We start from the raw sequence: 13185 nt of genomic DNA, 5'->3' as shown, positions 1-13185 counted from the left end.
CTTCCCCAGGCAGGTCTCGAACCCGCGGGGTCAGGCAATCCACTCACCTCAGCCTCCCAAAGGCGTGGGATTACAGGCTGAGCCACCAAGCCCGGCTTGGAGTTTCTTTTTAGGCTGCTGAAAATGTTGTGGAATTAGACAGTGATAATGGTCGCACAGCTTTGTGACTATACTAAAAACTACTGAATTTGACAATTTGAAGATAGTGAACGGTATGGCATAAAAACCATATCTCGGCCAGTAATTGTTGTACTGCGTCGTAATTGCATGTTGATGACACCTGCCCTTCTTGACTGAAGGTTTCAGAAGGGTAGGAGTCATGTACATAAAGCATAGTTTCAGTCCAGTGGCACTCAGGAATTTGTGGAAATAATAAATCACCACTAACATGTATTGATTATTCACTTGGCCCCATGTGCTCTTGCTAAACCTTTTCTAATTATTAACTAACTTAATGCTCACCCCACCCCAGTGAGGTGGGTGAAGAATACCTGCTTTGCACACAAGGAAACTTATCTTTTTTTTTTTTTTTTGAGTTGGAGTCTCACTCTCGCCCAGACTGGAGTGCAGTGGCCGCTCCCGGCCACTGCAGCTTCGACCTGCTGGGCTCCGGCAATCCTTCTGCCTCAGCCTTCTGAGTAGTCGGAATTACAGGCGTGCGCTACCACGCCCGGCTAATTTTTTGATTTTATTGTAGAGATGAGGTCTCGCTGCCCAGGCAGGTCTCGAACCCACGAGGAAACTTATCTTAAGGAAACTTCCATGAGTCACATGGTTGGTGAAAGTGGAGCAGAAATTCAAAGTTAGATAGAGTTATTGAGAGTCCACACTCTGAGATGCAGAGGTCACAAATCCATAAATCAGGAGATGGGACAAAAAAGGTCAAGAAAGGGGACAGTTGTTTCTTATTCTTTCTACATCTAGAAAGTATGAAGAGACAAGTTTATCTGGGGGGGAAAGGACCCTAACCTCTTGCAGGTAGTGCCCTCCCTGCAGTTGTTCTCAACCAGCACATTAAGAAATTATCCAATTCTGTCATCCAGGGAGTCAGGAAAGCTGGGTTGTGTGAGAGCAAGATTTTTTTTTTTTGAGAGCTGGATTTTTTAAAAATTACTAAGCTATGATTATTATTACTTTTTTTGAGAGTTGGGGTTTTACTCCATTGCCTGGGCTGGAGGGCAGTGGCACAATCATGGCTCACTACAGCCTCCGCCTCCTGGGCTTAGGTGATCTTTCTTTCTCAGCCTCCCAAGTAGCTGGGACTACAGGTCTATGCCACTATGCCCAGCTATTTTTTGTTTGTTTTTGTAGAGATGAGGTCTTACTATGTGGTCTAGGCTGGTCTTGAACTCCTGGGCTCAAGCAGTCCTCCTGCCTCAGCCTTCCAAAAGTGCTGGGAATACAGACATGAACCACTGCACCTGACCGAGATATGATGTTTATGCCATATCATTCACTGAGTGTCAAATTCAGTAGTTTTTAGTATATCTTCAAAGCTGTGTGACCATTGTCATTGCCTGATTCCACCACATTTTCAGCAGCCTAAAAAGAAACTCTATACACCTTAGCAGTTACTTCCTACCACTCAGCTCCAGACAACTACTAATCTACTTTCTAGCTCTGGATTTGCCTGTTCTGGCTATTTCATATAAATGACACAATACCATTGCCCTTTGTGTTTGACTTCTTGTACTTAGCATAATGTTTTCAAAGTTCATCCGTGGTCAGGCTCTGTGGCTCAGCCTGTAATCCCAGCTCTTTGGGAGGCCGAGGTGAGTGGATTGTCTGAGCCTGTTGGTTCGAGACCAGCCTGGGCAACTTGGCGAGACCTCATCTTTACAGTAAATAAAAAATGAGCCGGGTATGGTAGTGCATGCATGTAGTTCCGGCTACTTGGAAGACTGAGGCAGAAGGAACGCCGGATCCCAGCAGGTTAGTGCTGGGGTGGCAGTGAGTATGCTACTGCAATCCAGCCTGGACTAAAAACAAACAAGCAAACAAACAAACAAGCAAAGTTCATCCATGTTGAAGCATGTGCTTCAGTGTTTTTTTTCTTAATAGTTGATTGAAATTCCACTACGTAGATATACTACATTTTCTTTATTCATTCATTAGTTGATGGACATTGGGTTGTTCCTACTCTTTGGCTATTATGAATAATACCACTATGACTATTCATGTACAAGTTTTTATATGGACATGTATTTCCATTTTTCTTGGGAATATAGGGGGAGACCCCCCCAAAAAAGAATTATATTTTTGGAGAGTGGGCCCCTTGTAGTCCAGGCTTCCCCCACTAGGTAAGTGTTCTAGGAACCTATTGGCATCAGTATACCAGCTAGTATTGTTGTGAGAGGCTGTGTTTGGCTTTAGTTAATTTTATTTTGGAGATTCTTTCAACGTGTTTACCCATTTCATTATGATTTACACAAACAACCTGCTCACACTGCTCTGAATGTTTAACAGTTTTTGACCCAAAACAGCATGACCCCCATATCCCACCCTCCTTATTCACCCGATCTTGCCCTGAGTGACTTTTTTTTGTTTCCTGGATGAAAAAGTCCTCCAAGGAAAACGTTTTGCTGATGTGGAAGAGGTAAAATAAAAAGTGGCAGAAGCACTAAAAGGCATCAAAATTGATGGATTCAAAAACCGTTTTGAGCAGGGGAAAAAGCGTCTTGACAGGTATATTGTATCAAATGAGAGTACTTTGAAGGTGACTGAAGTTTAAACATGTAAGAATAAATATACATTTTAAAAATAAACAAATTCTGGGTTTTCTGGGGTCCCCCTCCTTGTATATCTAGGAGTGGAGTTGCTGAGTCATATAGTAATTCTACATTTTGAGAAACTGCTAGATTGTTTTTCAAAATGGCTGCACCGTGTTACATTTCTCCTTGCTCTTACTTTTCCATGTCCTTGCCAACACTTGTTACTGTCTGTCTTTTTTATTATAGTCATTCTAGTGGGTGTGAAATGCATTGGGAGTTTGATGTGCATTTCCCAAATGACTAAATTTATTGAGCATCATGTCTGCATGGGCCATTTTCAAACCTGTTTCCAAGCTGACAAAATATAAGATATCTCTGTGCTGACTCCTTGTCACTCTCTGTTGCCTTCACCCTTGCTCATGGAGTTATTTTACTAGGACATAACCTGGAATAGTTACTTTGTAATGGGAAAAAGTATCCAATATCTTCAGAAACAAACCCTCTATCTGGAAAGAAACCTGGAGAATTTCACTCGGCCTGCTTCATGGTTCTGGCTGGAGAGCTGTATCTGAACTGGCACTTAACAGTGTCCTTGAGAAGTACTTTTTGTTCTCTGATTTTCACATTTATGTGTTTTGGATGGAAGTTTAGCACGTTTTATCTAAAGCCAAAATAGAATGGACAGTATGCCAGATGAGCTTCAGAAATTTCATTACAATATCTGCAAATCACAAGCTTCTGGGCCAGGAAAGAACCTTGAAGGAGCACTTCTATGGGTCATCGCCAACTATCACAGACAAACGAATTGTATATATGTAACTTTGTTTCCTTATTTGTTTGAGCCCAGCTGTGGAGAGTTGAGTTCGTTATGCTTTGCACTTGGTGGAGCCCTGTCATCAGTCAACGCAGGGTCCCGCCTCTCTTTGAATTTATTTTTAAAATGTCTTTTCTTCTTCATCCCCTTCTCTGTAGATTCCAAGTTTAAAGTGTGACATGTATGTCCTTAGACATCTCCTTGAACAATGTAGTGTCTTTGATCTACAAAAATATTGTGTTCTTAAGATTTCCAGCTATTTTGGCTTCCGACTGCTGCTTGGTCATTCATTATGGGCACCTATCATGTTTACCCATTCATCCCCTGCGGCAGAGATCCAGTCCAGTGCTGGACTGTCCTTGTTATCACATGCTCTTCCTCCACTCACTGTACATCCTTAATTTGTCTTTTATTACAATTTAATTAATGTAATTAAAATGAATTAATTACAATTAGAACCTCTCGTCCATTTGGATACCCCAGTTGAATCTCCTTTCGTCTTCTAGACTCACCATGAATAATTTTAGTTCATTTTACCATTCTCCATGCTTCATATTTTCTAAGCTTCATATTTTCTTAGTACGGCTTTTTGGCTGTACTCTAAACCTCAGGTTTTTCAGATACACGCTTGCATGAGTAGGTATACAAATGTAAGTAGACCCAGCAGAAAAGCCAAAACACATGTTGCTGGCTTAAAACAAATCAACCAAAAAATGTATATAGTGACTCTAAATTATAAATGTTTTGAATTTCAAAATTAATTCTATTTGTGCAAAACCACTCTAGCAGTGAGTCAGACTTTATTGTAGGTCAAGCTTGAGACCAAAGACCTTGGGTTTATATTTCATAGTTCAAGCATCATTGATGGAGTTTTGTTTTAGTAAATCTTTTTTGCTTTTCACATCTCCATAGATTTGTATGTGTCTGACCACAGACATATGTTTGTACATGTCTCCACCCACAGAGTGTCTGCTATATGTGAATTATAAATATACCCATCTTTTAAAATAGACCTTTATCTTTAGTGTTAATTGTGTCTTTGCTTCTTCCACTGACTCAGTGTGTAAGTAAAGTTGGGAAGACCTGTATGCAGTTGGCCATACACTGCCTTCTCACTAATTATTTGTAAGTTCCTCTCTGTAGTTAGTTTCAGCCAAGCTCAATGGTACCCAGCAGCTGATTTAATTTAAAAGCAACCTAGGGGAAAACTGGAAATTTCTCTTTCTCTGACCATATTTCCAAATGGCCAGGTGGCTGCTGAAGTCAGAGTCGGGTGCCATGGCCTTGATCTTTTGCATAGAATGAGGCCAAACTGAAGTACGTTTTTAGTGTCCATGTAGAGGCCTTTACTTTTCATATAAGACATTTAAAACATACAGAAAATATGTTTTTACATATTTATGTCGAATATTTATACATACAGCATAAATAATACTTAGCCCCTCCCTTTCCTTTCCTGTCAGTGCATTTTACTTTCTTGGGGACTCAGAGCTCTTCTGTCCTGCTATTCTTTTAGCTACCTTTTAGTACTTGGAAAATTTTCTTTCTTGTGAGACTTCATGGGCAGCAGAGTCCACCACCCACAAGGGAAACTACAACTGCAAAGAATCACTTCCCAGCATCCTTTGCCGCTAGGGTCTGAGCTCTGCAGGTCAATGCATCTGTCCTGATCTCTGGTTGAGAGCCAGTGGCACCAAAAGCTCAGGGACTGTGAAGAGTTCACTCTGACTGTAGGGACAGTTGACATAGGATTGAGTCCTTAGGACAGCAGAGACTATGTGGCTGGTGGCCATGAGTGGTGTCCAGAGCGGGTACTGTTGGCTACCCAGGCTGCAGCTTTGAGGGTTTGGCATTGTGCCAGCGGGATCTATATCAGCCCTGTTCCAAGGCATGTTTGCCTCTTGTTCCTGATTGCCCACCTCAGCTTCTTAATATGCTGTTAGCTAAGTACTTTTCTGTTTCAATCAGGCAGTGTTGATTTCCATTTCTTGAAGTTAAGTATCTTGATTGATACACTCTGATACATAGGCTCTGGACCCAGTAGTTTCAAAACTCTTTTTAACCAAGGAAACCTTTTCTTAAGTGATATCTTATGAGGCAGCACACCACATGAAGTTGAGAAAAGAGGTTCTGCTTTGGGTTAGGGTCCCGGAGGGAATGAAACATAAATGCATTAAATCCATTGCCCTGGACATTTTGTGATCCTGGATCAATTATTGCCACCTGTCTATGTTCCCCAGACCCTGGTCTCTGCCAGACAGTCACTGGGCGAGCAGGGGGTGGAGTTTGCTGCTGGCTCTCCGTGTGCCTTGCATTTCCTCCAAGACACCAGACATCTTTGCCTGCTGAGGGCTTTCATCAGCTGAATAGTTACACACCATCCTGTGTGCTGCCCCTGCATAAATGTGGATACCTGAATCAAAGAGGTTTTGTGTCTCTTAGAGTCTTCTTCAAAATACCAATCCATGTTTAAGATAAAAAACATAGCAATCAGCTGGGTATGGTGACTCTGGGAGATCAAGGTGAGAGGATTGCTTGAGCCCAGGCACCAGAGAATTGCTTGAGCCCAGCCTGGGCACCATAGTGAGACCTCATTTCTACAAAAAAAATTAGCTGGGTGTTGTGGTGCATACCTAAGTCCCAGCTTCTTGAGAGGCTGAGGCAGGAGGATCGCTTGAGAGCAGGAGGCCAAGACTGCAATAAGCCATCATTGTGCCACTGCACTCCAGCCTGGGCAACAGAGCAAGATCCTGATTCAAAACAAACAAAAAAGTAGCAGCAGCCTAATCAGCAAGGTCTCACATCCACCCTCACAGGTAGGGAAGGCTGTCCTGTAGCAGATCTCTCAAACTTGGCACTACTGACTTTTTTTTTAACTTGTCATTTTGAGATTGTTGTAGATCCACATTCTATTGACATTTTAGGCCAGATGATTCTTTGTTGAGGAGGCTGGCCTGTGTTTTATAGGATATTTATTGAATCCCTGGTCCCTACTCACTTGATACCACAAGGACTCCCGCCTTCCCTGGGTGTGACAGCCAGAACTGTCTCCAGACATTGCCAAATGAATGTTCCCTTGGGGGCAGAATCATACCTGGTTGAGAACTACTGCTGCAGAGTCATTTTAAAGGTACAAGGAGTGGTGCTACCACTGTGGGGACCACAACTGGACCTGACTGACTTTCTGTGGCTACAGTAGAAGCACTGGACCTTGGGGCCTTGGATGGAGAGCGATGGAGGTGAAGTCAAGGGTGCTGAGAGGGCCACTGCTCATTTCCAGTGAGGCTGAAGATTTGGTGTGGGTGGCCTCTCAGGTCGAAGAGCTGAGAGGCAGCAAGCTGTGGCATGTACCCTCTTATTCCTGAGCACATGAAGTAGAAGGCAGGGCCAAGGAAGTGAGGCCTGGGGAACCCCCAGCCTCCTTTGCCCCTTGCTGGGACTTCCTGAGTAAAGGAAGAACTTGGGAACTATAAATAGGTGCACCTCACTGGTGATTCAGTGATCCCAGGGTGGGAGCAAGGGTGGGGATAAAGGAAGGACAGAGAAGCTAGGAAAGGTCCCAAGGAAGGAAGATCTCTGAAGAGGATAAAGCAAGGCCTTTTGGTGGTTGGTGGGGATGCTCAGATCACTTCAAATAGACACCACCTCGCTTTAGGAGTGGCCTGAAGACAGTCCTCTCCCTCACACAGTCTAGGAAAGATCAGAAATTTGGAAGAAGGAAAGAAGGGGTAGAGTTTCTTATCCCTGTGCCTTGATTTAGGGAAGGAATATCAGATCTCATGGGAGCCTAGTGAATTCAGCAAGTTCCTTTATACAATGGATATCTGAATCAAGTTTTTTCAAGCTGGAGTAGTGGCTTATACCTGTAATCCTAGCACATTGGGAGGCTAAGGCAGGAGGATCACTTGAGCCCGGGAGTTTGAGACCAGCCTGGACAACAGAGTGACACCTCATGTCTACAAAAATTTTTTAAAAATTAGCTGGGCATAGTGGCACATGCCTGTAGTCCTAGCTACTCGGGAAGCTGAGGTGGGAGGATCGTTTGAATACAGGAGGTCGAGGTTGCAGTGAGTTATGTTCATGCCACTGCACTCCAGCCTGGGCAACAGAGTGAAACCCCGTTTCTGTCTCTTAAAAGAAAAAAAAAATTCAGTTCAGATGCTATTATAGTTGTAAATATGCAGGTCAAATATTACCAGGGTCTGAGTTGCTTAAGGATTAATGCTTGTACTTCTGTGGAGGAGATTATAATTTTTCCTTAATAATGAACCTATAAAATAAAAACAAAAGCTTCATTGGAATAAAGTGTTATTTTTTGTGTACAGAGAAACAGTTAAATTAAAACGATACTGTATTTGACTTTAGATCATGCTAACTTGATATATGTTCGACTCTATTATAAATTCAATCCTAAATAAACCACTAACACCAAGAAGCAAAATAAATCATTTTCAATGAGGAAATAGGTGGGCGAGAACTAGCATATGGTATAAAGTTGTACAAACTAAAAATAAAGCAGTCTGGTTCTCCTCAAGTAGCTCTTAGGTACTTTGAATGTATTCAGTGGAAGAAAAATAACAAATCCAAACATGATTAAATACATTTTGACTTAAAATGTTATCACATAAATTTAGAGACAGAAAGCAGAGGGTGTGAGGGTAGGGACTGGTTGCAAATTGGCACAAAGAAACATTTTGGGATGATTGAAATATTCCAAAACTGGATCGTGGTGATGGTTGAACAACTATAAATTTCCTAAAATTCACTGAGTTTTACGCTTGCAATGTGTGAATTCTGTATGTAAATTTTATCTCACTACAGTGATAAAAGAGTTATTGCTGAGTGCTTTAAATGACATCTTATTTAACTGAGCAGTTTTTATGTCTGGTTGTTTCCTTTCAACAAGTATCTGACTTCAGCAAGTCATTTAAGCCCTCTGGGCTTCATCCTCTTCTCTAGAAAATGGAGGTGATAATGTGTCTGCCTCAGAAGGCTGCTGTGTTGGTTAACTGAATTAATGAGTGTAAAGCACTTGTTCCACACCTGGCTCCTAGTGTTCTCACCACCACCACCATCACCAGGGTCCCAGTTAACTGCCACTGTCCCTTTCTTCCCTAGCCCTGGCTGAGGCTGGCTTTCTGGTCTAGACTCATTGTCCAGCCTCCTCTTCACCACAGCTGCAGTCAGGGTGGGACTTCCAAACGAACACCAAATCATTCTGGAAGCGTTGCTTTAGGCAAGTCCAAACTCCCACTTTTGACAGCCCTGCCCCCCCCCCCCCAGCTTCTTCTTGGTTTCCTCATCTTGCTCTTCCTCCAGCTATCTTTCAGTCCTCGATGCCGGTTTGAGCTTCTTCCACTTTTCATCTGTGCTTAACCTGGGTCGGCCAACCACTGCTCTTCCTTTAGGTCCAGCATGGTGTAACTCCTGGGGAAGCCAGCCAGGAGCCCATGTTAGGCCCTCAACTTTATGCCCCTCTCACAAGCAGTATGGAATTGTAATTACCGTAATTACCCATGCACCACTAAGTGCCCCATGAGGTAGGGCGTGCCTTCCTGCCCTGCATGACTTGTAGCTTCCCATAGTGCCTGGCACGGGATCAGCCGACCTTGAAGGTAAACTGTGTCTCTGAAGTTGCCTTCCTGTTTTAATTGCTCCAGGGAGATAACTTGAGCCAAGAGCATTTTCTGTTAACTTAGAAAGACTAAAGTCTAGAACTCTTTTTCTCTTTAAGTCTTTGTTCAACAGAAAGCTCATTTTGGCTTCCAGAGGTTTGACTTAAACTTGAAAAGAGATTATGGCCTTGGCATTAGAGGGGATGGTACCTTTCCAAGGGGAAGGGCCTTTCTCTGTCTGATCTCCTGTGATCTTACAGTCCTCAAGTTAGAAATGTTTTCTTTGCATGGAATAAGAAAGATTACCTAGGAACCATGTGGTAACTTGCAAACCAACTTTTTCTTATGAAGATCTTTGTTTTTTCCATACATGTATTTTAAAAATACGTTCGCATGAAGCAATGTTCCAGTTTTAATTGGAAGAATTCAGTGGTTTACCACCATCCCTGGTAACCAGCCTTTTCCTTCCCCCACCACTTTTGAGCTGGTGAGTGCTGGTGGTCCCCTAAACTTCTGTTCGTGTGTATTTTATCCCATCTTTAAACATTTCTAGTTGAGCTGTATTTTATAATGTGCATAATATTACGTTAATACTTCTATATGATTTGCCAGTAAGTAATATATACATACATTGGGGCTACATGCTCAAGTGTTGTATAAAGGCGATTGAAGTTGGCCGGGCACAGTAACTCTCACCTATAATCCCAGCACTTTGAGAGGCCAAGGCAGGAGGATTGCTTGAGCCCTTGAGTGTGAGACCAGCTCAAGCAACACAGCGAGACCTTGTCTCTGCAAAAAATTTAAAAATTAGCTGGTGTAGTGGCGCAAGCCTGTAGTCCCAGCTACTCTGGAGGCCAAGACAGAAGGCTCACCCTAGCCCTGGAGGTCCAGGTGTGATCCTGTCACTGCACTCCAGCCTGGATGACAGAATAAGACCAGACTCTAAATAAATAAAGTTTGTCTCTTGTAGGCAGCATATTGTTACCCCCAAAAAAGTGGTTGAATTTGTAATGCACTATTTTAAAAGTAGGAATAGCATAATATTTACCTTGAAATTTATCTCTATGATGGTTTGCAAACTTTAGAAATCAGCAGAAGCTTTTCTTCAAAGGAAATTGTAGTAAAACTCCTCCAGTGTGCATCCAGCACCCACACAAGATGTGAGTAGAGGACTCAGGACCAAGGGACTGGGCCGCTCGGCGTTTGTGAAGCACAGTTACCCGAGAGCTTTAGGGATGCCCTCACTCCCTTGCTACCACCACTGGGACACCCTCCTCTGGTCTGAATGGGACCAGGGGTGGTTGTTGAGCTCCCGGCTGAGTCTGAAAGCTTCAGGCTGAGAACGGCTCCTTCCCAGAGTCTGAACCATGGCTCCTGGATGCCGAGCTGAGGGACTTGAATGCAGGAATTGTGTCACAGCGGGAAGGACTCTATGAAGACTTTTTTCCACCAAAGGTAAATCTGTTAGTAATGGAATTAGGTAATTGGCAAGACATTGGGTACTCAGAACAGCTGTTGACACCTGGAGGAAGTTATGGGAAGTAGCTTTCACCTGGTGCAGCAGCCCTGACAATCTCTTATCTGATTGCCCACTTTTCTTCGTCTGTACCAGATGTGTCATCCCATTGTCGCCTTTCCACTTGACTTACTGGGGTTTCTGGGGAAGGTGAAGGTGACGGGCAACAGCTGTTTCCTTCCTCTGTCTTCCATGCGCCGGGATCTGGGGTTGGGTAAACAGGGCCAGCCTGGGTGAGTCAGGGCAGCTGGGGTCCACGGGGCTCAGGCAGGGCTCAGAGAGGAAGGGCCCATGGGAGTGGGGGTGGGGTTGCCAATCCTTATCTCTAAACCCCACTGTTAGCCGGCTCACAGGCTAATTGTCATAACTCTTCACCCGCTGGCTTCCAGCAGCTGACTGGGCTGTTCCTGAGTGTCTTCATTTGCAGATGGCTCACACATATCCTCATTCTCTTTCATTTCCCATTCTCAGAGTAATAGAGGAAAAGGTTGCTGCCTTCCCCACTCAGGGTCCCGTCCCTGAAACCAGGGCCACTGTGCCCCTCCCTGCCTTGCTGCTGTTCTATCAGGATCCTGTGACTGTACACATAGCTTCAGCTTGTCCTAGACCAAGGAAGTAGGCAGGAGAAACTTTACCAGACACACTTGGAACACATACACAGTGTTTGGTTTGGGGGGTCATGGTTCTCAGGGTTGTCCGGGAAGCTTGGGTATGTGAGTATTTCAGGAGTGTCCGTGTGTCTGTCTGGCCACCTCACTAATGCTAGCTTACCCTCAGATCCTAACTTAAAATCCCCTGCTCTGGGAAGCCAGTTCCGACTCTGGATCAATCAGGTTCCTTGCCTGCTGTGTGCCCACTGGAACAGTGGCTGCAGTCATACATCCACTCAGTTCCACCCCAAATCTATCTCCTAGTCTGCAGGCCTGTGCCCCCAACACCCTCATCATGTGCCTGGACTCCTGCAGCAGGGCTCTCCCACCTCCTCCTCCCTTGCCAGCTCCACAGTGTCCTGGGGACGGTCACTCTGGCATTTCCTAAGTGGGGTTGGCTGTCTGCAGAAGGATTCCCTGAGGTGCTTTTTGAGCCACTCAAGACCTGCTAGATCTGACCTCTGTGGGGGACCTGGGAAATGCGCATTTACAAGTTTCCTGGTGATACTGATGCAGGCAGTGTCCACCACGTGCCCTCTTCATCTTGTGACCTCGCCCCATGTACCACATACTCCGCCCTCCACATCTCACAGCCTTCATCTTCCCTAGCGTGCCTCTGTTCCCTTTCACACATGGAAGGCTGGCCTGTCGGTGCAGAATGCAGGTCAGGTAGTCCCTCCTGACCGCAACTCCCTCCTGGTGTCCTGTGCTTACCTCTGTATTTGGCAACTGTGGAATCCAACTGCCCATCCCAGGGCTGATCATTTTTTAGGCTGCTCAGAACAAGCAACTGCATTTCTGCACTCCTGATATCTAATACAGTCTGACACACAGGAGGCATCACACAATGTTTTGAGTTGAATTTGTGAGTTGAGGGTGACCAGAGTGAGGAGCATCCTGAGTTGCCCTGTATCCTGTGGCTTCTTCATGTGCTTAGCCCCCAACTGCCCCCCTCATTTTAGAGGAAAATGTGGGTGAGGATATGAAAGTATAGGAGATAAGGAAATATGGTAACACTATTTAAGTTGGGAAACATCCAGATTTGGTCTTAATGCTCCCAAGACCTCAGTGTCGTGGAGCAGTGGGGTAAATGGAGCTGAAGGCTCTCCTTTTCATGAAATTGCCAGGTGCATTTATTCTTACGTTCCATGGGTCCATTGTTCTTTCTTCAAGTCTTTATTAAAGTGTGCGTGTTAACGAGGAAGAGGAGGAGAAAGGGCATGCAGCAGAACAGCCCCACCCCATCTGTTACTCCATCTCAGATATCTCCGACAAAAACAAGGATCCCCAAGACTTCCATTGCCTCAGTTCCCATCTCTTATGTTTCTTACCATTGGCTAGAGCCATCGATAAAATAAAGGTGATTTGCAAAATGTAGCATGGGGGAAAGAAAATCTGTGATATGCTTCTGGAAATTTATCTTACAAGTATGGATAAGGTTGCACATTGCAGCCGTGTTTGTGGAAATGGTCTGTGTGTCCACCAAGACAAACCATGGTCCAGCCACACAGGGGAACTCTGCAACTGGAACAGAAAGAAGAGAAGGCCACATGGAAAGATTCCCACTCTGTGTTGTTTAGATCAAGAAGCAAGGGACAGAACAATGTCTATATCTCGTATGCATTTTTGTATAAGAAAGGGAGAGGCGGGGCTTGGTGGCTCAGCCTGTAATCCCAGCACTTTGGGAGGCCGAGGCGAGTGGATTGCCTGAGCCCACGGGTTCGAGACCAGCCCGGGTGACTCGGTGAGACCTAGTCTCTACAATCAAAAATCAAAAATTAGCCGAGCATGGGCACACACACTCGTAGTTCCTGCTACTTGGAAGGATCACCGGAGCTTAGCAAGTTGACGCTGGGTTGGCTATGAGTGTGCCACTGCA

The 13185-nt window shown here is 44.5% G+C and overlaps 1 protein-coding gene across 1 annotated transcript in view; it reads left to right on the top strand.

The window, feature by feature from the left end:
- The window catches only part of EEPD1 (endonuclease/exonuclease/phosphatase family domain containing 1), a 25004-nt gene extending 13310 nt beyond the window's left edge, over positions 1–11694 (top strand). Inside the window, exons 2-7 of the mRNA XM_008057417.2 lie at positions 8809–8867; positions 9260–9346; positions 10498–10595; positions 10753–10889; positions 11128–11271; positions 11571–11694. Of these exons, the coding sequence (XP_008055608.2) occupies positions 8809–8867; positions 9260–9346; positions 10498–10595; positions 10753–10889; positions 11128–11271; positions 11571–11694 (649 nt within the window). The remainder of the gene's footprint in view (positions 1–8808; positions 8868–9259; positions 9347–10497; positions 10596–10752; positions 10890–11127; positions 11272–11570) is intronic.
- The last annotated feature ends 1491 nt before the right edge of the window (positions 11695–13185 follow it).

Source organism: Carlito syrichta, unplaced genomic scaffold (genome assembly GCF_000164805.1).
Source record: "Carlito syrichta isolate Samal-C Ts95f unplaced genomic scaffold, Tarsius_syrichta-2.0.1 Scaffold303008, whole genome shotgun sequence".
Taxonomy (NCBI): Eukaryota; Metazoa; Chordata; class Mammalia; order Primates; family Tarsiidae; genus Carlito; species Carlito syrichta.
The sequence above is the reverse complement of the archived record's forward strand: the minus strand, read 5'-3'. Positions and strand labels throughout refer to the sequence as shown.